Source organism: Pleurodeles waltl, chromosome 2_1 (assembly GCF_031143425.1).
Source record: "Pleurodeles waltl isolate 20211129_DDA chromosome 2_1, aPleWal1.hap1.20221129, whole genome shotgun sequence".
In the NCBI taxonomy this organism is placed as follows: domain Eukaryota; kingdom Metazoa; phylum Chordata; class Amphibia; order Caudata; family Salamandridae; genus Pleurodeles; species Pleurodeles waltl.
Window position 1 is genome coordinate 823,737,973 of NC_090438.1, and position 22,435 is coordinate 823,760,407.

The 22,435-nt window shown below is 48.1% G+C and overlaps 1 protein-coding gene across 1 annotated transcript in view; it reads left to right on the forward strand.

The window, feature by feature from the left end:
• Window positions 1-3,549, forward strand: part of E2F3 (E2F transcription factor 3) — a 147,325-nt gene extending 143,776 nt beyond the window's left edge. Inside the window, exon 7 of the mRNA XM_069218766.1 lies at window positions 1,752-3,549. Within this exon, the coding sequence (XP_069074867.1) occupies window positions 1,752-2,017 (266 nt within the window). The 3' untranslated portion in view covers window positions 2,018-3,549. The remainder of the gene's footprint in view (window positions 1-1,751) is intronic.
• The last annotated feature ends 18,886 nt before the right edge of the window (window positions 3,550-22,435 follow it).

A 22,435-nucleotide genomic window follows, 5' to 3' on the forward strand; every position in this document is an offset into this window, starting at 1 on the left:
GGGCTCAGGCACTTACAGGTTACCACTGTCTTGTCCTCCTCTTGAAAGCTGAACCAGGCAGTGTCCCTTGTTCTTTAAGGTCCCCCTTCACACCCTCACACCCCCCCACCCATTAACACCCCCTCACCCCCTCACCCCACCCCTCACAAGCCTTACTTGCTACACAGGCTGTGCCCAGATCAGCATGGCAGTAAACCTCACAGCGGTCTCCTCTGGCTTACAGCATGGTCAGCTAGAATCTGCATAAGCCGATTTTAAAAGGCAAGCCCACGAACCAATGAAAGACACTGATGTGACATGGGCGGGGCTCCGAGCCCTTTTCTAACTACTACAACGTCTTGCAAGCGCATGCTATGAAAGGCTCGACCCTAAAAAGCACCCACACCAGGTTAGAAAAAGTAGAACATGATTTAATAAATAAAACCAGACCAAAACAACAAAAATCCAAACAGAAGAACCGGCGTTATGATTTTTTAAATAATAAACTGCAATTTAGCACCTAATAGTGTAAAGTGCCATCCGTGGCTGTCTGGTCACGCTGAACTGGGTAAGTCAAAAGTTCAGGCTGACCGTAAAGAAGCGTGGATTGAATACAGACCCAGATTAGCCAGATCCCACAAAGGTTTAGATTTTCATGGGCCGTGCTTGTGCAGTTTATTACATAAACGTGAATTAAGTTCCCTGTGCTCTGATTGAACCGGTATCTACCGCTGGCATCGAGCATAGGAATTTGCCGACACCTGCTAGATTTACTGTTGACAGACCGTGTGACAGCCTGTTTATAAGCATGATAACATTAACCATCTGTGGCCCAAAGTAACGACTGCTGTTACTTCGTGCTTAATTACCCTATGCCATCTTCCCTTCAGCTGACCTATATCAAGCAGGATGCAATTTGGAAACTGGGGCACCATTTGTGGAGTCCGATGGGACATCCACGAGACTTGTGCTAAAGGGGTGAAAAATATCTGACTGATTGGATTTTCAAAGATATGATCTGACATACACAAGTGAGTTAAAGTCGCTGGTAATTGGTTTCTCTCTCGTATACTACCTAGAATCTATTCGATTTTTTTCTTTAATCATGGGGCACTTAATACCTCTAGAGTCTAAATGTATTTTTCGGGGGAACATTATCTTTCTCCCGCCAGCGTTTGTTGCCGTGCATTATATATGAATACCATGAACTTCCTTCGTTTAGAAGTTTCTCGATTTTGTTGTATTTGCTCCGATCTTTATTTTACAAATGTAAACCGTTATTCGCTGTTACTGTTTTAATTTCAGCTGAATTCCCCAGTCAGAGGCAGTGTAAACGTTTTTGTTATCATTTCTTGGGTCCCTCTCTCTTAATATGATTTACATGTATCTCACACATATATTCAGACGAGGTTATGCGCACTTTCAGTACCTTACAGCAGCTAATGTGGCGTGTAAAATTGATGTTTCTTGTTGGTGTAAACGTAAAATAAAGTTATTTTTGTTGTTGCTGGTGTAACAAATACCATCAATGCACTTGGTGTGTTTATGACGTCACACATTTTCAAAGGTGGAAACCGGCTCACAAAATCGAGCACAGCCAAAGTAAGAAACTTGTTTGCAAATCGGTATAAAATGTTTGATTTGGGGTTGTGGTAGAATTTAAAACTTAGCAGTGAGCAGCTTTTTTTGGCTGTGTCAATTTTAATTGAAGTTTATTTGAATTTTCAAGCGTTTACAAATGTTGTTCTTAAAACATGAACTTTGTCTTTCAGATCAGCTTTCACCAAAATCTGAGCCTGGTAATGGTTCTGTGACTGTGCCACAGCTCTCACCGTTAACACCCCCATCCAAGTTTTTACCACAGATGCCTGAAGACCAAGTTGGTCAGAGCATGGAGTCGTCTTTTATAAACCTAATGTCTCCGTTTGGTCACGATGATTACCTGATGAGCCTTGATGACAACGAGGGCATCAGTGATCTCTTTGATGCATGCGACATAGAAAAGTGCCCCCTCTTTGATGACTTTGTCTGCAGTTGATCCTGTTGGCTTAAATAACCCTTAAGAATGGGCGCTGAAATGAGATGTACACCAAGCCGTTCAACGTGGTGCAGTAATGTTGTGTCTGCATTGCGCCTAATGCAGTCAGCATCCATGGCATAGCGATAAAGCGAATGAAGATGCCTTGCAGGCACTGGCCAATGCAAACTCTTTCAGTGACAGTGGTGTTTAATCTGTTATCAGTGGCCTTCTGAAGAGTACGTTTTCTTACTTTGCACTCCTGGAGGGAGGGGCTCTTTCTCGTCCAGTAAATGGCAGCCCCTGCACTTTGTAATGGACAGTGAATTGTTTGTCTAATTCCTCCGGCAAAGTGGGGACCTATTGCAAATTGGCTTGTGATGTAGCATCTTCAAATGGACGTATACGTGGATCTGAAGGAACACAATGATGTTCGCACATTCAATGTGAGAAATGGAACTGCTGCTCAAAAAAGTTGCCTTGGTTATTTATGTAGTGTCTGTATTTTTGAAACAAAGATAATGCAATGTTATTGGTATATTTTAAGCGTACCCTTAAACGGGTACATGAAACGGTACTTCGAGTCACTAGTGCCTACAGGTGATGCTATGTGGTAGGAGTTTTTGATATAGCTTTTTTGGTGAACAAATGCCATATCGAACACCTGTTTATGGGCTTTACCATCTGTGAGGATATTATGGTGACTGCCTGACCGACTTAAGCATGTTTACTAAGCTTGAGAACTCGATTTAAATAGGAAATTGGTAACCTAATACCAATGTTATGTTTTTTCTTGTTCTAAATCTTGAACTACCTTAAACTGCCATTGTTTTGGCTGAACTGAATTCTTCACACAGTCCAGGACTGTCCATTGCTTAGGATACATTCTCTTGCATATGCAGAAAGTTATCCTATGTTGTACCAGTTGAATTCGCTATGCGGATTTCTTGGTACAGTTGAATTGCTGCTATACAATCTCACACTTGAATTGACTGGTGAAGTCCTGTCCATGAATGAACCCGAGTGCTTGGTGAACTTTGTAATTGAGTGGAAGAATCACTTAAGGGCAACACATGAACTGTCAAACAGTGTTAACATGTAAAATGTACAATAATGTGCTTGGTCTTATTTAGCAGTGGCTTTATTTAAGTTGGTTTTATGTACCACTCACGTTTTAGCCATAGCCATTTGTACATTAATGGAATTTGTACACTGCCGACATTTTTCTAGCAATTTCTAATTTTCATGCAGACTTTTTAAGTGATTTATAAATTTAAAAAAAAAGTGTGGAGTATTTAAACTAGGGGACGTAGATGGAAATGATTTGCAGGCGTATGGCATGAAGTGCAGGTATTGGCGGGTGACTTAATGTACAAAGTGGGAATTACAGGAGAGTGCAGTTCCTTTGCATTTTAAGCTAGCAAACTGTAAAAAAGAGAAAAAGATGCTTTTAAGCTTTGTAAATATTTCGACCTGTTTGATCATACCACTCGCAACAGATGTCATTGCTATACAGTTTGTAATTAAATGAACAATAAAGTTATTTTCTGTGACTCGAGCAGTTTATTGATGCAACCACAGCATAATTTGAACTATTTACCTGGATAGTTTCTGACTCTAGTAGAACTCCTATTATAGCGACACCTTTTCAGTAGCGGTGGTCCATATCCCATGGCGGTGAGAACAGGATTTACATTTTGCTGTCTCGAATCTCCAGCAGTTCCATTTTGTTGCCCATACACACATGCAATTAAAAAGTGAGAAGCTTTCATTTTTTTTATTAGGTCTGCAGTTAGCCAAAACATTTTAACAGTACTAAAATTATGTATGATGTATTTTAGGAGCTTTCTACCTGCCCGTTTCGTCTATTTGTCACTCAGTTTTTCTGTTGCCTATTTCAGCATGGGGCAGTGGGACAGCCATTGGCTACCTTCACGATGAGTGACTCCATTCTAACATTTTACAAGGAGACCAGCACACAAAGGTAGTTTCCTTCAGTGTCAGGGACTGCTATGACAATAGTTTCAAGACTAAAAATATATATTTGCCCCCCCCCCCCCCCCCCCCGACGAGGTGCCCACCAGCTTCCGCAACCAAAGAAATGTGACAAAACAAACCAAGCTTTGACCAAGCCAAAAGGCTGACCAATGTTTTTTTGTTACCGTGTTGCGCCAAACTCACTCCCCTCTCCCAACTCCCCAAAAAAGCAGCACGCTTCAAATCCCCCACCGATCATCGTTGCCCATTGAGGTGCCACTAGTTTTTGTTAGACTGAAATCCCAACACTTGGCTGTGAGTTTGAGTGTGGATCCAAATTGAATTCCTCCTCTCTGACGAAGCAAAAGACTGACGAGTGGCAGCGTCGATTATAGCTGGGAACAGACCTTTTTACATGTACTATTCAAGGAAGACTTAATTAGTGTCCCCTAATCATGGTCCTTTTACCTGAAGTCTGATTGATATATGAACACTCTAGTAGTGTTAGTGTCGAAATTGTGTAGCCTTCAACGTTGTGACTGGCTTTATAATAACTGTCAAGATTCATGCTTGACTTAGGATTTTTATTATTATTAGTGGTTTTTCTTTTTTTACATATTTCTTTTCTTCCTGCCCCGTGGTTGTAGTTTTTGATGGTGAGATGGGGTCATCACAGTAACCATAGTGTCTTTTAAACTCTTCCTACAATCTGCTTCACTAAAGTTTTAGTCCTGTTGTCTGAGGCCAATGAACATAAACTGGAACAGCGGTGCCTCCCGATCAGCACTGTTCCACAATTTATCAATATCCAAGGAAGGAGTCGCACACTAGGTACTCCAAGGACTGTTTTAGGGGAAGTCCCTGCTACTTGCTGCCTTCCATGTTGTGTATAAACCTTGGTAAGGCCCTGTGAGAAATGCCTCGCACCTGCCAGCTAGCTATTCAGAAGTCATCTACATAGTCTTATTTCTACTTGGACCAGATGATGATGTGCAGCACCATCTCCTGTTGCAACTTTTAGGATGAGCCTGATTTGTCCCAACACCCTCTGTCCCATGCAGTGGTGAGTCTGGTTGCACTCTAGTTAATCTCAAAGATCCTGAGTATTACCTTGCTCCACCTGTGGCTTTGTGCAGTTACCTGGGGAACGAAGTCCTGAGTATGCAACCCCTCTCCTCATCTTTCTACAATAAGCTGTTCTGTAGAAATATATGGTTTAACCCCTGTTCCTACCTCAGCAGGTGTCTTATATTGATTTAGCACTTTCCATGCCCCTTATGTGATCTAAAGTGCTTTTCTAGATGTTTTGGTTCCATTATTTCTACAGCTTTTCATATTACCATCCAGGTCATAAAATGCTAATATTTACATATGGTCCCTACCCAACTTTCAGAGGAGTGATGGAGCAGTAATATATTGGAAGCGTTGGTCGCCAAGAAGTATTCTATTCTAGCCTGTGAGCCCGCCATAGCGGGCTATACTTGCCATTAAAGGTCTGCTTCTGCGTTAAAGGCCTGAGCCGAAGGCATGACCTTTAACAACGAATCATGACTTTAATGGCTGGTATAGCCCATCTAGGAGGGGTTTTAAGGCTATTAGAACATTCAACCACTAGAGGGCACAATGCTCTAATAAACAAATAAAACAAAGGTTTCCCAAAGCCTGTAGGGATTGAACTTCCCTCAAGCTCCGTGAGTCCTTTGTTCACAGCAGTTGCTGTGAACAAAGAACATTGGAATGTTGAGATTCCCGGCTTCTACCAGCCATTAGGAGCCCGAAACACTCTATTGTCTCCTGCTTACTTTCCTTACTTCACATGATTCTGAAGTGCTCGAGAAGACCGTCCACATAGAGGTAATTTTGGATATCACCTGCCTGAAACCAATGAAGTCCCCTGGGCCCAGTGGCTTTCCCCACAGAAGACCTTGTAGAATTGTCATGATCTGGCCCCAAAACTCACACACTTTTACAACTGCTTTGCTTGCACCAACTCACTCACTAACTCTATGCTGGAAGCCTTGATCTCGGTTATTCTGAAGCCTGGCAAGGACCTGACCCTTCGCCTATTTCACTCTTGAACCTCAATGCCAAACTCTCAGCGAGCATACTGGCCAACTTCCTCAACCCGCTCATATCTGAATTGATTGCAGTGGACCAAGTGGGTTTTACTCCCTCCTGTCAATACGGCGATCACACAACTCCTTTTACATCTATTGAATAAGACACAGATCTTAAAGGCTCTCTATTGACTCAAAGGCATTTAACAGAGTCCATCGGCCCTATCTGTTTGCAACCCTGGGGTGCTTTGGAGATAAATTCTGAAGATGGGTACGAAGTATGTACAGCGTGCAGAGGACAGCAGTGAGTAAACAGGGTGATGTCTGAATCCTTTGTTATTGAATGCGGCACACAGCAGGGGTTGCCCTCCCCCCCCTTGTATATGGAACCCCTGGCTGAAAAGCAACCGTCCAATCCAGCTATCTTGGGGGATTCAGTTTGGAGACCACCATCTTATTAGCCTCTACACGATGATGTGATCCTAGCCATAACTGAACCAATGTCATTTTTCCCTGCCCTCGTAGCAGAACTCCAAACTTTTAGGAAACCATCAAGTCTTAGAGTGAACATGCAGAAATCCCAGATCTTAAAGCTTTCGCCAATTCCGGCTCATGAAGTTCACCGCCGCTCATTGTTTCCCTTTGAATGGGCACAAGATTCTATATTGTACCTTGAGATCAAGCTAGCGAGCTCTGTGCACCTTCTTCGTCTTTCGTGGCTAGGACTGATATCGGCTGTAAAATGACTATCCTTCCACACTTTCTATACCTCTTCCAGACCCTTTTTTGACCCCTCCAAAACATACCTTTCAATCCCTACAGCAGGAGTTCCTCAAGTTCATTTGGGATGGGAGGAAACCTCGCCTTAAGAAACATCTGCTGAATCTCCCAACTTCGCAGGTGGGTTTGGCAGTGCTTCTTATATTGCGATATTACCAGGCATCACAGATTCACTTTTTGGTAGAATGGAGCAGACCACTATTGGAGAAGCACTAGTGCTTCATGCACCAGGCTGTGGCAGGTTCTCACATATGGAAAGAACTCTGGCTTCCCCACAACCTCTGGGCTTGGGGTCTGTGTTCATCCACAGTAACTAGCTCAGTCTTCCAAGTATGGGACACTGTAGCGATCAAGCTGGTTTAACCTCTTTCTCATCTTCTGACACTAATCTTGTCTAACCTGGACTTTTCTCCCCGGGATGCAACAATTCAGCTTTAGGCATTGGCAGGACAGGCGATGCAAACAAATAGGATGCCCGTTTGACCACTATGTGGCTATCTCATTTGAGCAAAAAAATCTGACACTGGGCTAATGGAAACAGACTGTATCCAATACCTCCAGATACAACACTGGGTGATGCAACCCTTTTAAAAAGCCATATGGTGTAAGGCTACTTACACCTTTTGAGAAATGGGTACTCCTCAAAAAAGACGACAAATGCCTCATCACTGAGGTTTACAACTTGCCGGGGGTATACCGGCCAGAACTGCAGGACAATCCAGATGGGAGGCTGAACTGGGCAGGGTTTTTTTTGGATAAGGAGTGGGAAGGCATCCATTATAGGATCTGGCATTCTGCACACAATATGGCAAGTACCGAAACAGTGTACAAAATAATGTCATACTGGTACTTAACCCCAGCACAGATCCAGGCATGGAACCTTGAACGCTGCGGTGAGTGATGGCTGGGGTGCAGGGGTACTGGCACCTTGCTCCACCCGCTGTGGCATTGCCTACAATTATGATGTTATTGGAACTCATTCTGAACAACCTAGATCAAGCATTTAACACCATAATCTAGAACATGGCTACTCGCAAACATTTTCCCAGGGGGCAAAAAGTTTGGTCTGTGACGTACCTGGGGGCTGCACTAATGCCAGGGCGGTGGCGGTCGGGTGGGGTGACTAGGGGGATTGGTGGCAAGGTAGGTGTAGGGGAAACAAAGGATATACATCTAGTGGCTGAAATAAACAATGGGAAACCAGAAAACCCGGAATTAATCCCAGCTTACCCACTTTTCCAAATTGTGTGATCCTAGGCAATTGTTTAGTGTCACTTTCCCTCCTTTTTCTGCATTATCACCTTTAAGATGACCTCAAAATAGATGATTCATGGAGTGCGCTGCACATAACCTGCTTCTATGCTTGATTTAATAAACTATAATGTTGTTAATGTATGAAAGGAACCCAGGCCACCCATAAAGTGCACATACCAAGTGACTTGCCTCTTTAATTTACTATTGGTAGTGTTCTCAGGGTAAGGGAAATAATTAATGTTTCCAAATTTATGTTTGAAAACTATTACTTTAAAAGGAATAAATCTTAATGCACTGATAAAATACATCGTACTAAGGCAGAAAGGTTCTGCTTGTTAACTAAATACACTTAATTAATTTTGAAGAGACTGTCTTAGTTTTACACTTGTGCTGCAAGATGTCTTTAAAAATGAAAGCGTTTCCAAAGTTAAGTGCAGAAGTCCCTAGTTACTTCCTTTAGCACCAATTAAGTTTGAAATAAATGATTGTGTGTATTTAATATTTTAGTTAGTGCAGAGTTGAGCAAACAGCTGCCCAGTGTTCCTGTTGCCCCAGGGGCCGCATCTAAAGGTCAGAGGGGCCGCATGAGGCCCGTGGGCCGTACTTTGAGTATCCCTGATCTAGAGGTTCCTGGCCTACGCTATTCTGGGGCTTCCTAATCCACTCACATTCCCATTTCATTCATTAAGAGGGAAACAAATGGCCATGGCATTGGGGGCAGCGCATCAGGTGATTATTCCCTAATTGGCATATGAAGAATTCCCGACTATACCTCCTGGCTCCACAAATTATGGTTCATATTTGAAATGGAAAAACTGTCTTTAGCTGTTGATCAACAGAGTGATTCTTATCTTGACCAATAGGCACCATTCATTCACATACTCCATTGAATTTAACAAATTAACCTGCCCACCTTCTCTAAAGCTGCTTAACCTGCTCCCAGTGACCGAACCCGTCAACAACTTGGCTTCAACCTAATCTGCCTGGTCATTGCATGCTCCTTTTAGTATATACAAATCTCCACAACGATTGTACGACGGAACACCGACTTTAAAAACAACTACTGCCTTAACAACGAGGTCAGAACACAGACCTCGTTCTTACTACTAATGATTTTACCACGAATGCCTTAACAACGATATTTCGTTGTAAAGGCATTCCTGATAAAAGCATTAGTAATAGGCACCATTCACCCTACATCCCTCACCCCAACCCCACCCCAAAACCTAAAACCCCCTAACCCCTCACCCCCTCCCCAAAACCAAAAACGCCCCAACCCCACCCTAAAACCCCCTGACCCCCTCAACCCCACCCCAAAAACGCCCCCACCCCAAAACCCCCTGACCCCCACACTCTCCCCAAAACGAAAAACGCCCCACCCCAAAACCTAAAACCCCCCACCCCTCCCCAAAACCAAAAGCGCCCCAACCCAAAACCTAAAACCCCCTAACCCCCACCCCCTCCCCAAAAACGCCCCACCCTAAAACCCCCTGACCCCCCTCCCCAAAACCTAAACCCACCACTTACCTTAGTCGACCCCTTCTCACCTGCGTCGTCCTCCTTCGTCAACTCCCTTCTTTGTACCTTAACCACGCATGTTCGTTGTTCAGAACATACGTAGTTAAGGCACAAAATTACGGAGTCGTGGTTAAAAAAAGCGTTGTTGCGCTTTCGTTAACCACGACTTTCGTAAAAAGAAAGTCGTAAAAAAGGATGTTTCCCCTCCACAACAGACCACTTGGATATCTTTTATGAAGGTTTCGGAGGTGGGGTTTGTTTTGGGTTACTGTTTTTTTTCTTTCAAACTTTCATTGGCAATGCTGCTAGCTCCAGGGTTGTAGGCAGACTGCTGTGTTAAACTCAGTTTTGAGCATTACATTGATGCTGTCGGCCCCTGGAGCCGGATCACTATAGAAGACTCCCCGCCACTCCAGGTCCCGTTGAGCAGAAGGTCCTGGGCCCACTCCGTTCTTGTTGGTAGTAGACATAAGAAGTTGAAACGCTCTTAGACTTTGCTGCACCAGTCCAAGCCATCAGATGAGGTGCTAGAATGGTGGCACAAGTCGAGGCCACATGTCTGCACTTCCCCTGCGGAGCTGGATCCACTCTGCTCCTTCCTGAATACCCTGGTGCCGGAATGACACCAACTCAGTTTTATAAGGCTATGCACCTCCTATTTGTTGGCTTGCCCCCTCTGCTTTTGACCCCATGGGCCAAGGTGGTATCCTTACTACATGCCAACTCCTTTTAGTGGAACCAAGCACATTGTCATTCCAGGATCTGATATAGAGCCGACCGGCGTCTGGATTCAGGCCAAGCCCTCACAACCTCCATGTCTGAGACAGTGCCAACTTTCTTTGACCAACCCAGGGAGGATTTTGACGGGTGGATCTGAGGGTCTTTGTGGATAACCTGATCCCCATTAAGACTCTTTGATCCCATTAGATAACATCTGTTATGAGGAGCTGGCTGACACCAGAGACCTGGACACTTCACCAGACACTGGCTTGGTCTCCCCTCCTAGTGTGGCTACAGAGGTGGCGGCATCTTTTGCTTTGGTGGTGATGAGTGGCTGAGGCCATCGACCTCCATCCACCCTCTCTGGAAGTCCATACCAATGTCTTGATAGAGATGCTTCAGCCAGAGTTATCCCACACGGAACACCTTCAGCCCTTCAGTGAAGAACCTCTGATGTCCTGCTTGGGGTCTGGGCCAAGAACTGCACAGGCCCCCCTTGTGCACCGGACAATGGCATGTTGCATTTGATTCCTGGGGACCCAGACTTTTCTTACCTAGCACCCCACTGTGAGAGCTTGGTGGTGCAAGCCTCAACCCCTAAAGTGAATTCCGGCATGCTGCCTGCCACTCCACTAGCTATGAAATCTAAGAGACTGAATACCTTTGTGAACAGGATTTTCGGAGTTTTGTAGCTGCAAATTCCTTACCTTAGAAGTCGTCAAAACTGAAGATTTTTGAGCAGTGCCGGTAGGTAGTGTTTGGCTTCCCGCCGGAAGTGACATGCACGGTACTCCTATAGGTGCTGTCCCTGCACGCTGACGTCAGTTCTTTGCTTTCCGTACCAAATAGTGCGGATCTGCCGCAGTCACTTTTTGTTAAACTTACCTAAGAAATCTTTCTCCTAGTGTGAAGATGTCACCCAAAAAAGGCTGATTTCAAACCATGTGAGGCCTGTCAAAAGTAAATGTTGGTGACAAATCCCCACTTGGTGTGTTAGTGGTGCTTGGAGCAGGACCACAACTCCAAGACCTGCGAGGACTGCTGCACCATGCACCCCAGGGCGCTGAGGAAGTGCTTCCTCAAGATCCTCAGTGCCGGTCTGTCAACTCTGTGACATATAGTGTGGAAGGTTCTAGGAGCACTTTCAGAGCCCTTCCCAATGGTCGTTGTTGCACTCCAACTCATTAAGTCCCACAAACAGAAGTCCAAGAAGACAGATCTTTGCTGTGTTCGTCGAATTCTTCCAGTCAGCGGAACCTGAGCCCTAGTCCACGCCACACTTCTTTTGCTAGTGCTACCCCAATCCAGATGAAGGAGTGCTGAGGCCATGCCCCTCATATTTCAGTGGTCCAGCTTTGGGCCCCATGGGTGTGGGAGGGGCCCCTACCGGACCCATGTCGTCGGGTGCGCCCTCAGGGACAGTTTTGAGCCCCAGGGATCCCTTGCTGGAGCGCCTCTGGAGCCGCAGGCAAGAGAGACCTTTCTCTTGCATCGCCATCCACACTGTTACACCCGACATGGAGCTGGATCAGTGTGGTCTGGCTCCGGCCGGTTCCATGCTTCCCGGAGCACAGCCAGTGCCTTCTTTGTTTGATAGGCCTGGAAAGGAAGATTAATTGGTCTATGGACCATTCTGGTTACCAGGTACCAGAAGAACAAGAAAACTGGTATAAGGAACAGAAACAGAGGCCAGTGGTTAGACACCTCACCCAATACTGACCTGTTCTCTCATCCTACCATGACTATGGAGGAGGGAGCTTATGGCTGAGGTCCTGAACCTTATGCTAATCCCCCCCCACTCCCCTCCCCCCAACGGCAGTCAAGACCAACTTCATGACTGAGATGCTTCAGTTGGGAGGCTCCCTTTCTGAGCCCCTACTCCCCTTCAATGAAGCCCTTATACATGTTCTACTAGGCCTGGTCGTAGCCTTGCACAGGCGCTCCTGTGAATAGGACAATTGGGGTCCCCAAGAGCAGGCAATGGGCAGTTTCCTTACCCAGCACCCCACCACGGAGAGCTTGGTGGTCTCAATCTGCATTTCCAGGATTAAACAGGATTAATCCTGGCGTATTCCCTACCACTCCACTAGATAGGGAATCCATGAGGCTGGATAACTTTGGCAAAAAGTATGTTGTGTTCTGCTAGCCAAGCACTGCCTTTTTGGGGGCATTATTCATATACGATATGGGACTCGGTTGTACTGCCTATGGTTTTGGAAGAGGCCTGAGCCATACAAAACCACGCTATTACAGACCGGCGAGATACAGCAAAGTTCACCACAAGATGTGAGCTCAACACTACCATCTCGCTGGGCAGACAATTGTATCCGTGACCTTGTGGCACCACGCCTGGCTGTGAACTACTGCCATTTCAGGAGATGTCCAGGATTCCCTCATGGCACCTGTTTAGAGAGAAAAGGCAGATTCAGTGCTGGTGGGCATTAAGGACAGCAAAAACAGGCAGGTCCTTGGGCTTGTTTAGGGCCCACTCACCAACCCCAATCCAATTTCCACACATTTTGTGGCCATGGAAGGGGGTCGCCACCTGCACTTTCCCAGCTGCCATGGCCAACAGGCTTCCCAGCCTTTTTGTGGCTGAGAGTGCAGGTCTGCTAGACTATGTGGGGCAGGCAGCCATCACTTGGGTCTGACCACCCAGAGCCCTCGGCAGACACTGCTTTCAAGCATTTACAAGTTTGCCCCCAACCATTATGGGCGCACAGTGGGAGGCAGGTTATGTCATTACCTGCCCCACTGGTGATTAGTGACGACAGAGCTCTGGGTATATCAGATCATCCAAAAGGGGCTACTCGACCCCCTTTGTGACTACCCCACCACCTACTTACCATCAGCTGATGGAGTACCCTCTCTCCTTGATCAGTCAAGAAGTGCAGTCTCTCTTGGTCAAGGGAGCCATAGAGAGGGTGCCTGCATCAGAAGTAGGTTGTGGTTGTTAGTCCCTTTGCTTTCCGGTGCAGGAGGACAGAGGATGTTGTCCTATCCTACCCCTGTGCCTTCTCAACCTCTTCTTGAAAAAAGTTCAGAATGTTCAGCGTTGCCCAAGTTATGTCGGCCCTGGACTGAGGAGACTGAATAGTTGCGTTGGACTTCCAGGATGCATATTTCCACATCCTCACCTGATCTCCCTACAGACATTACCTGTGATTTACAGTAGGCCAAGAGCACTGTGTTTAATGTTCCGTTTCAGCTTTACCAGCACCACTCAGGTGTTCACAAAAGTGATGGCGATGGTTGCAGCTCATCTGCAGAGGTCCGGGGTTCCAGCCTTCCCCTACTTCGATGATTGGCTGTTGAAGGCAAGCTCACCCCAGGCCGTCGTCTCACACCTTTAGAGTATGACAGACCTCATGCACTTGCTGGTGGTTCACTGTCAATGTGCAGAACTCACACCTGACTCCCTCGCCGATGCCCCCTTTCATTGGAGCGGTTCTGAATACAGTTTTGGGACTATCCTCCTAAGCGGTGAGTCCAAGATATTCGGGCTGAATGAGCTTTTTGGGGCTCATGGCCTCCTGCAACCTGCTTGTGACTCATACCCGTTGGCATATGTGGGCTCTGCAGTGTCACCTGAAGGCCCAGTGGGCACAGCTCCAAGGAATCTCTCTGACATGGTCAACATCTTGGAGAGGACTGCAAAAGATCTGCAATGGCAGCAAAAACTGCAATGAGTTAGTGTCAATCCCCTCCCACCCCCAACCAGACCTGAGGAGTGACAGGTGTGTCACTCCTGGGATGGGATGGCCATCTGGCTGGACATCAGAGGACTCTGGTTTCCAGCGGAGTTGGAGCTCCACATCAACCTGTTGCAGCTTCAAGCAACTTACTTGCCAGTAAAAGCCTTTCTCCCATGATCAGAGGAAGGCTGGTGCAGGTGTGCATGAACAGCACCACTACCATGTTGCACTGCAAGAAACAGGGTGGAGTGGAACCATGGACCGTATGTCGAGGCACTGCATCTCTGGACATGGCAGGAATGCCAGTTCATATCCCAGATGGTTCAACACCTGGCAGGCTCTCATAATTCCAGGGCCAATAAACTCAGCCAAAGATGCCTAGGGGGCTCACGAATGGTGTCTCCATCGAGAGGTGGGGGGCAAGGTCTTTCAGCATTGGGGAGTGCTTTGGTTTAGATCTGTTAATCACTGTGGAGAGTGCACAATGTCGGCTGGTCTGCGTGCTGGAGTTTCCAAGGTGAGATTAGCTTAGAGACGCTTTTCCTCTGGAGTGGAGCTCTGCCAATATCACTGCTGCCCAGAGTTCTCAAGATCAGGAATGACTTGGCCCAAGTAATCCTTGTGGCTCTGGATTGTGATCAGTGAGTCCAGTATCCTGAGCAGTTTGAGCATGATCATCGGTCCTCCAGTCAGCCTGCCTCTTCGAGATGATCTTCTGTTATAGCAACAGAGGAGGGATTGCAACCAAACCACCTACTTTCATGCGTGGGGTTTGAGTGGTGCAAATTGACAGCGTTCAACCTTCCCCCTAAAGTCTATAATGTTATTCTGGCAGCCTGGCGTCCCTCCACCATCTCAGTATATGCTTGCCTTTCAGATAAGGTTTTGTCATGGTGTGCTTCCCATAACGTTGATCCCCTTTCCCTCCTCCCCTTCTGCACCTTTATCCCAGGTTCTCTTGTTTGCATTATCTTTAACTATGCCCACGGCAAAGGCCTGCTGGGATAAAGTTATCTCTCTGCCATCTCAGCATTTTGTGCAGTTGCTAGACCAACCTCCTCTCTTGAAGTCACCTGTTGGAGCTGGGTTCCTTAAAGGTCCCCAGCATATGCTTCCATCTATGCCATTTATCAACCATCAGTGGGACGTCAACTAGGTCCTCACCTTTCTCATGTGTGCACCATTTCAGCAGCTTCACAATTGCCCTTTTAGGTTACTGGTCATCAAAACTGCCTTTTCTAGTGGCCATAACAGCTAGGAGGGTCAGCAAATTGCAGGCACTCTGTGCTCCCTCCTGAAGGTTGTGACTCCCTTCCATAAAGGCTAGAGCATCGCCCTGTCTACCTTCTTGGCTCCACATCACTCCTCCAAAGAGGAGGAGAGACACCACAGTCAGGACCCAAAAAGAGCATTGTTTTATCTTGACTGCACAAAAGAATTCCAGGTGGAAGACCACCTCTTCGTGGGGTATGTAGAAGCCAAAAAAGGGAAGGCGGTGCAGAAAGACTACCTTGTGATGGATTGTTCTCTGCATTAAGGCCTGCTAAGCATGGGCCAAGAAGCAACCCCCAGAGTGATTGTGGACTCACTCCATCAGAACCAGTCCTGGACATCTGTCAGGCAGCAAAATGGCCTTCACTGCACACAGTCACCAAGCACTACTCCCTGAACAGTCAGATCTGTCGTGATCGGCACTTCGCCTGTTCCACCTCTGGGGAGGTATTGCTTGGACATCTATTCTAGGGTACGGAATCTGCTGCTAGAAGTCTGTCAAATCAACAAGTTACTTACTTTTGGTAACTTCTTATCTGGTAGAGAATCTATGTAGCTGCAGGTTACCAATCGTCCCCCCGCTCTGCGAACCAATTACGGTGTAAGGGACACCCATCCTTTTCAGGGCTTTTGATTGTCACACCACTGATCAGTTCTCATGATGGCTCAGCGCTTCTGGCATGGAAAGTCACAAAAGTAACTGACGTCAGTGTGCCAGGATGGTGCCTATACAGTTACTGCGCACATCCCTTCCGGCACCTACATCAATGCTGAGATGGAGCTGACTGACGCCACCTACTGGCATGCAGGGGTACAGTTCAAATCTTCCAGTTCCAGTCTGACACCTCTGGATATTATAAGGTAAGGAATCTATAACTAGATTAAGTCTCTACCAGATAAGGCATTACCTAAGGTAAGTAACTTGTTCTTTTCTTCTGCCAGTCATGTACTGCGGTTATTGAACACCGCATACTTTATGGGCTGATATAGCCACACTGTGTGAGACTCAGTTGCAGAAGGTTTTCCTATGGTTTCAGAGGAGGCCTAAGCCATCCTAAATCATGACCTCCCAGACTGCAGGAACACAGCAAAGTTCACCATCAGATGAAGGCTGGGGCATTGCTTCGTCTGTGGCACTCCACCTGGCTAAGATCAACTGGCATTTTGGGGTGGGGAGGATGTCAAGGCATCCCTTAAAGACGTGCCCCTTGATGTCACTGGCCTGTTTGGTGACACAACTGATTCAGCTCCTTAGTACTTCCAGGGGAAGGAGGGCCAGCACCCAGTTGTTGGGGTGTCGCTATGGCCCCACGCTGACCACATTCTTCCTTTCGCTCCTTCCTTGGTAACAGTAGGGGCTATCAGCTGTCTCCTTTCCAGCACAGCCACTGTGGCCTGCATCCTTTCCAGACTTTTTTGTTGCCACAGCTTCTACAAGCCAGTGGAGACCAAGATCAGGAACCTGCCCAGCCTCCACATCTCTTTAGTGTGCCCTTGCAACAACACCAGCACCCTCTTGGTGGCAGGATTAGGCACCACCTTCTCCAATGGCAAACCATTTCATCAGACAAGTAGGTGCTTCAAATTGTTCAGATGGGTTATGCCCTTTCACTCCTAGAAACCCAGCTGCCACTGTCTTCGCATCGGCTGAGGACCTTCTCTCTATGCTGCACCAGGAAGTGCAGGCATATTTGGCCGAAGGAGCCATCAAGAGGGTATCATTACAGGTGTACGATGTAGCTGATATTCCTGCTACTCTTCAATGCCAATGGAGGACAGAGACATCCAACTTAACATAGCTGCGCCCTCTAAATGCCTCCCCGAGGAAGGAGAAATTCAATATGCTGAAGCTTTCCCAGCTTCTATCTGCGTTAGACTCTGGAAAATGAATAGTAGTGTTTGACCTGCAGGATGCCTATTTTTGCATGTCCATCTTGCAGGCCCGTTAATGTTTCACGGTGGGCAGGGTGTGTTTCCAGTTCACTTTGCTCCCCTTTGGTCTCACCATTGCCCCTCAGGTGTCCACCAAGGTGGTGGATACAGCACATTTGTGGAGGTTTGGAGTGCATTTGTAGGGATCAGGAGTACCAGTCTTCCCCTTTCTTGACAACTTGCAATTGAATGCAGGCTAGTCACAGGCAGTCGTTATGCAACTCCAGACTATGGCAGATGACATGCATTTGCTGTGGTTCACTTTTAACACGCCAAAGACACAACTGACTCCTCAGGCACTCTTTCATTGAAGCCATTATGGACACAGTGTAATTCCGCTCGTATCTTTCGGAGCAGAGAGTCCAGCACATTTGGGCTATGATCCCAATGTTTTGACCTCGGTCCTGGATTTTGATTAGACTGTTGGGTCTGATGGCCTTGTGCAACCTGCTGGTGAAGCATGCTCAATGGTGTATGCAAGCTCTGCAGTTGGATCTGAAACATCAGGGGAATCTCTCTGACCTGGTCCAGATTTTAAAGGAGAACGTCAGTAGTGGTGGCTAACTGACCACGATTGGATCAGCAGTAGACCCCTCTCCCTCCCACAGTTGACAGTGGTGACTGATGATCCGCTTCTGGCCTTGTGCAGCTATCTCGGAGAGGTGGTGCTCAAAGGCCTCTGGCAGACGCTCTGCTCTACATCAATCTTCTGGAGCGGAGGGCATCCATGCTTCAATCAGGCTGCCCTTCCGGGACGATCTCCTGTCGCAGCAACAGGGGAGGGTTCTACACCCAAACCTGTGCACTCTCCACCTTCATGATTGTAAATTGAGTGGCAACAATTGAGGGCCTTCAATTTACTTCCTGAAGTCTGTGATGTCATCCTGGAGGCCAGGTGTCCATCAACAAAAACTGTAGACACCTGCAGATGGGACACGTTTGTGGCTTGGTGCACTGAGAAACACATCAACCCACTTTCTGCACCCTTGTCTGAAGTGTTGTATGTTCTGTCCTAGACCAGCGAGACCTTGCTCTGGGCAGGCACAGTTCACTGGTACCTTTTGGCAATCTCTGCTTTTTTTTTTTTTTTTTTTTTTTTTTTTTTTAATGTTTGCAGGACCAACCCTCCATTTGAACCCATGCACAGCTGTCCTTTATGACTTCTGACAATCAATACAGTCTTCTTGGAGGCCATAACATTTTCCAGGAGGGAGCTACAGGCTTTCTTTTCACCCTCCATAACTAGCTTCTTCCCAGACAAACTGGTTCTCCGAACCTGTGCCTTTTTTCTACCAGAGGTGGTGGCACCTTTCCACATCAGCCAAAACAACACACTGTCAACTATCATTGCTCCATGGTGTAAAAGATTACCATCTGGATCCTAAAAGGGCATGGTCTTTCTATACCAATCATAGCTAAGAACATCTGGTGGACAATCAACTCTTTTTAGGGTTTACTGGAAAAAAGAAGTGGAAAGCAGTGCAGAAATAGACAATTGGCAGAAGGATTGTACTCTGCATCAAGATCTGCTACGCATTAGATAAGAAGCAACTCCCATGAGGGTTTTGCTGGCTCATTTCACTAGAACCACAGCTTTGTCTAACACAGTGATACTCAAAGTACGGCCCGGGGGCCGCATGCAGCCCTCCTGACATTTACACGCGGCCCCCAGGTCAACAGCAGCACTGTGCTGCTGTTTATCTGACTTAGCACCAGCACTAAACATTGCTGACTAAACGGGCAAGTATTTCATTGGAGGGTAATTGAAAAGGGAGTAACTAGGGTGTCCTGGAAATCAACTTTAGAAACACCTTAATTAATAAAGACATCCTGCAGCAAAATATAAAAGTATGATCTGTTTGAAATTCAAAATGTCATTAACCTGCACAACCATTTCCCCTTAGTACACACAATTATAATACTGCATTGAGATGTATTTTTAGAGTGATAGTTTTAAAACATAAATTAAGAAACTTTCATTCCCCTTCCCCCACACCCTGACAACAATGTGAACTAAGAGGCAAGCTAGCTGTTATGTGAACTCTTTGGGAGGGCTGGGTTTCTATTGTACATGAACAACATTATATTTTATTAAATCAGACACAGAAGCTATTTTGCAGCATACATCCTGAAGATGTATTTCAAGGTGCTATTATGTGATGATGAAGAAAAAGGAGGAAAAGTGAAGTCAAACATTTGCCTAGGATCAATCAATCAAGAAATTTGTAAAGCGCGCTACTCACCCGGAGGGTCTCAAGGCGCTGGGGGAGGGGGAACCGCTACTGCTCGAACAGCCAGGTCTTGAGTTGCTTCCTGAAGGAGAGGTGGTCTTGGGTCAGACGGAGGTAGATGGGGAGGGAGTTCCAAGTCTTGGCTGCCAGGTAGGAGAAGGATCTTCCTCCCATGGTGGCTTTTCTAATGCGTGGCACGGCGGCGAGGGCGTGGCTGGTCGATCGTAGCTGGCGGGTGGGAGTGTAGAAGGTCAGGCGGTTGTTGAGGTACCTGGGGCCCAGGTCGTGGAGGGCCTTGTGTGCGTGGGTGAGGAGACGGAACGTGATTCTCTTGCTGACGGGGAGCCAGTGCAGGTCTCTCAGGTGTCCGGAGATGTGGCTGTGTCGGGGGATGTCAAGGATGAGGCGTGCGGAGGCGTTCTGGATGCGTTGGAGTCTTTTCTGTAGTTTGGCCGTGGTTCCGGTGTAGAGGGTGTTACCGTAGTCCAGTCGGCTGGTGACGAGTGCCTGGGTGACCGTCTTCCTGGTTTCGGTGGGGATCCATCGGAAGATCTTTCGGAGCATGCGTAGGATGTTGAAGCATGATGATGAGACGGCGTTGACTTGTCTGGTCATCAAGAGGGAGGAGTCCAGGATGAAGCCCAGGTTGCGTGCGTGGTCCGTTGGTTTGGGTGCGCTGCCCAGGGCAGGGGGCCACCAGGAGTCGTCCCAGGCAGAGGGTGATGATCCAAGGATGAGGACTTCCGTCTTGTCTGAGTTCAGTTTCAGGCGGCTGTTCATCATCCACTCGGCTATGTCTTTCATCCCTTCGTGCAGGTTGGTTCTGGCGGTGGCTGGGTCGTTGGTGAGGGAGAGGATCAGCTGGGTGTCGTCGGCGTAGGAGATGATTTTGAGGTTGTGTTGGCGTGCGATGGCTGCGAGGGGGCTCATGTAGACGTTGAAGAGGGTGGGGCTGAGTGATGATCCTTGTGGTACGCCCCAGATGACTTCGGTGGCCTCGGATCTGAACGGGGGAGGCGGACTCTCTGGGTTCTTCCGGCGAGGAACGAGATGATCCACTCTAGTGCCTTCTCTTGGATTCCGATGTTGCTGAGGCGCTGCACTAGGGTGCGGTGGCAGACAGTGTTGAACGCTGCGGAGAGGTCCAGGAGGATGAGGGCCGCTGTTTCCCCGTTGTCGAGCAGGGCTCGAATGTCGTCAGTGGCTGCGATGAGGGCGGTCTCGGTGCTGTGGTTGGCTCAGAAGCCGGACTGCGAGTGGTCGAGGGATCCATTAGTCTCGAGGAAGGCGGCTAGCTGTCTGTTGACGGTCTTCTCGATGACTTTGGCCGGAAACGGGAGGAGCGAGATGGGGCGGTAGTTCTTGAGGTCGGTGGGGTCTGCTGATGGTTTCTTCAGGAGGGCGCTGAGTTCGGCATGCTTCCAGCTCTCCGGGAAGGTGGCGGTGTTGAAGGAGCAGTTGATGATGTCCCGGAGATGGGGTGCGATGACGGAGTCAGCCTTGTTGAAGACGTGGTGGGGGCATGGGTCGGAATGGATGGTGTTCATCGTATGGATGGTGTCTTCGGTGCTGACCGGGGTCCAGGCGCGGAGGGTGGTGTTGGGGGGGCGTCGGTTTGGTGGTTGGGTGCGTGGTCTGTGCGCCGAAGCTGTTGTGTATGTCGGCGATCTTGCGGTGAAAGAACGAGGCGAGTGAGTCTTTTCTGTAGTTTGGCCGTGGTTCCGGTGTAGAGGGTGTTACCGTAGTCCAGTCGGCTGGTGACGAGTGCCTGGGTGACCGTCTTCCTGGTTTCGGTGGGGATCCATCGGAAGATCTTTCGGAGCATGCGTAGGATGTTGAAGCATGATGATGAGACGGCGTTGACTTGTCTGGTCATCAAGAGGGAGGAGTCCAGGATGAAGCCCAGGTTGCGTGCGTGGTCCGTTGGTTTGGGTGCGCTGCCCAGGGCAGGGGGCCACCAGGAGTCGTCCCAGGCAGAGGGTGATGATCCAAGGATGAGGACTTCCGTCTTGTCTGAGTTCAGTTTCAGGCGGCTGTTCATCATCCACTCGGCTATGTCTTTCATCCCTTCGTGCAGGTTGGTTCTGGCGGTGGCTGGGTCGTTGGTGAGGGAGAGGATCAGCTGGGTGTCATCGGCGTAGGAGATGATTTTGAGGTTGTGTTGGCGTGCGATGGCTGCGAGGGGGCTCATGTAGACGTTGAAGAGGGTGGGGCTGAGTGATGATCCTTGTGGTACGCCCCAGATGACTTCGGTGGCCTCGGATCTGAACGGGGGAGGCGGACTCTCTGGGTTCTTCCGGCGAGGAACGAGATGATCCACTCTAGTGCCTTCTCTTGGATTCCGATGTTGCTGAGGCGCTGCACTAGGGTGCGGTGGCAGACAGTGTTGAACGCTGCGGAGAGGTCCAGGAGGATGAGGGCCGCTGTTTCCCCGTTGTCGAGCAGGGCTCGAATGTCGTCAGTGGCTGCGATGAGGGCGGTCTCGGTGCTGTGGTTGGCTCAGAAGCCGGACTGCGAGTGGTCGAGGGATCCATTAGTCTCGAGGAAGGCGGCTAGCTGTCTGTTGACGGTCTTCTCGATGACTTTGGCCGGAAACGGGAGGAGCGAGATGGGGCGGTAGTTCTTGAGGTCGGTGGGGTCTGCTGATGGTTTCTTCAGGAGGGCGCTGAGTTCGGCATGCTTCCAGCTCTCCGGGAAGGTGGCGGTGTTGAAGGAGCAGTTGATGATGTCCCGGAGATGGGGTGCGATGACGGAGTCAGCCTTGTTGAAGACGTGGTGGGGGCATGGGTCGGAATGGATGGTGTTCATCGTATGGATGGTGTCTTCGGTGCTGACCGGGGTCCAGGCGCGGAGGGTGGTGTTGGGGGGGCGTCGGTTTGGTGGTTGGGTGCGTGGTCTGTGCGCCGAAGCTGTTGTGTATGTCGGCGATCTTGCGGTGAAAGAACGAGGCGAGTGAGTCTTTTCTGTAGTTTGGCCGTGGTTCCGGTGTAGAGGGTGTTACCG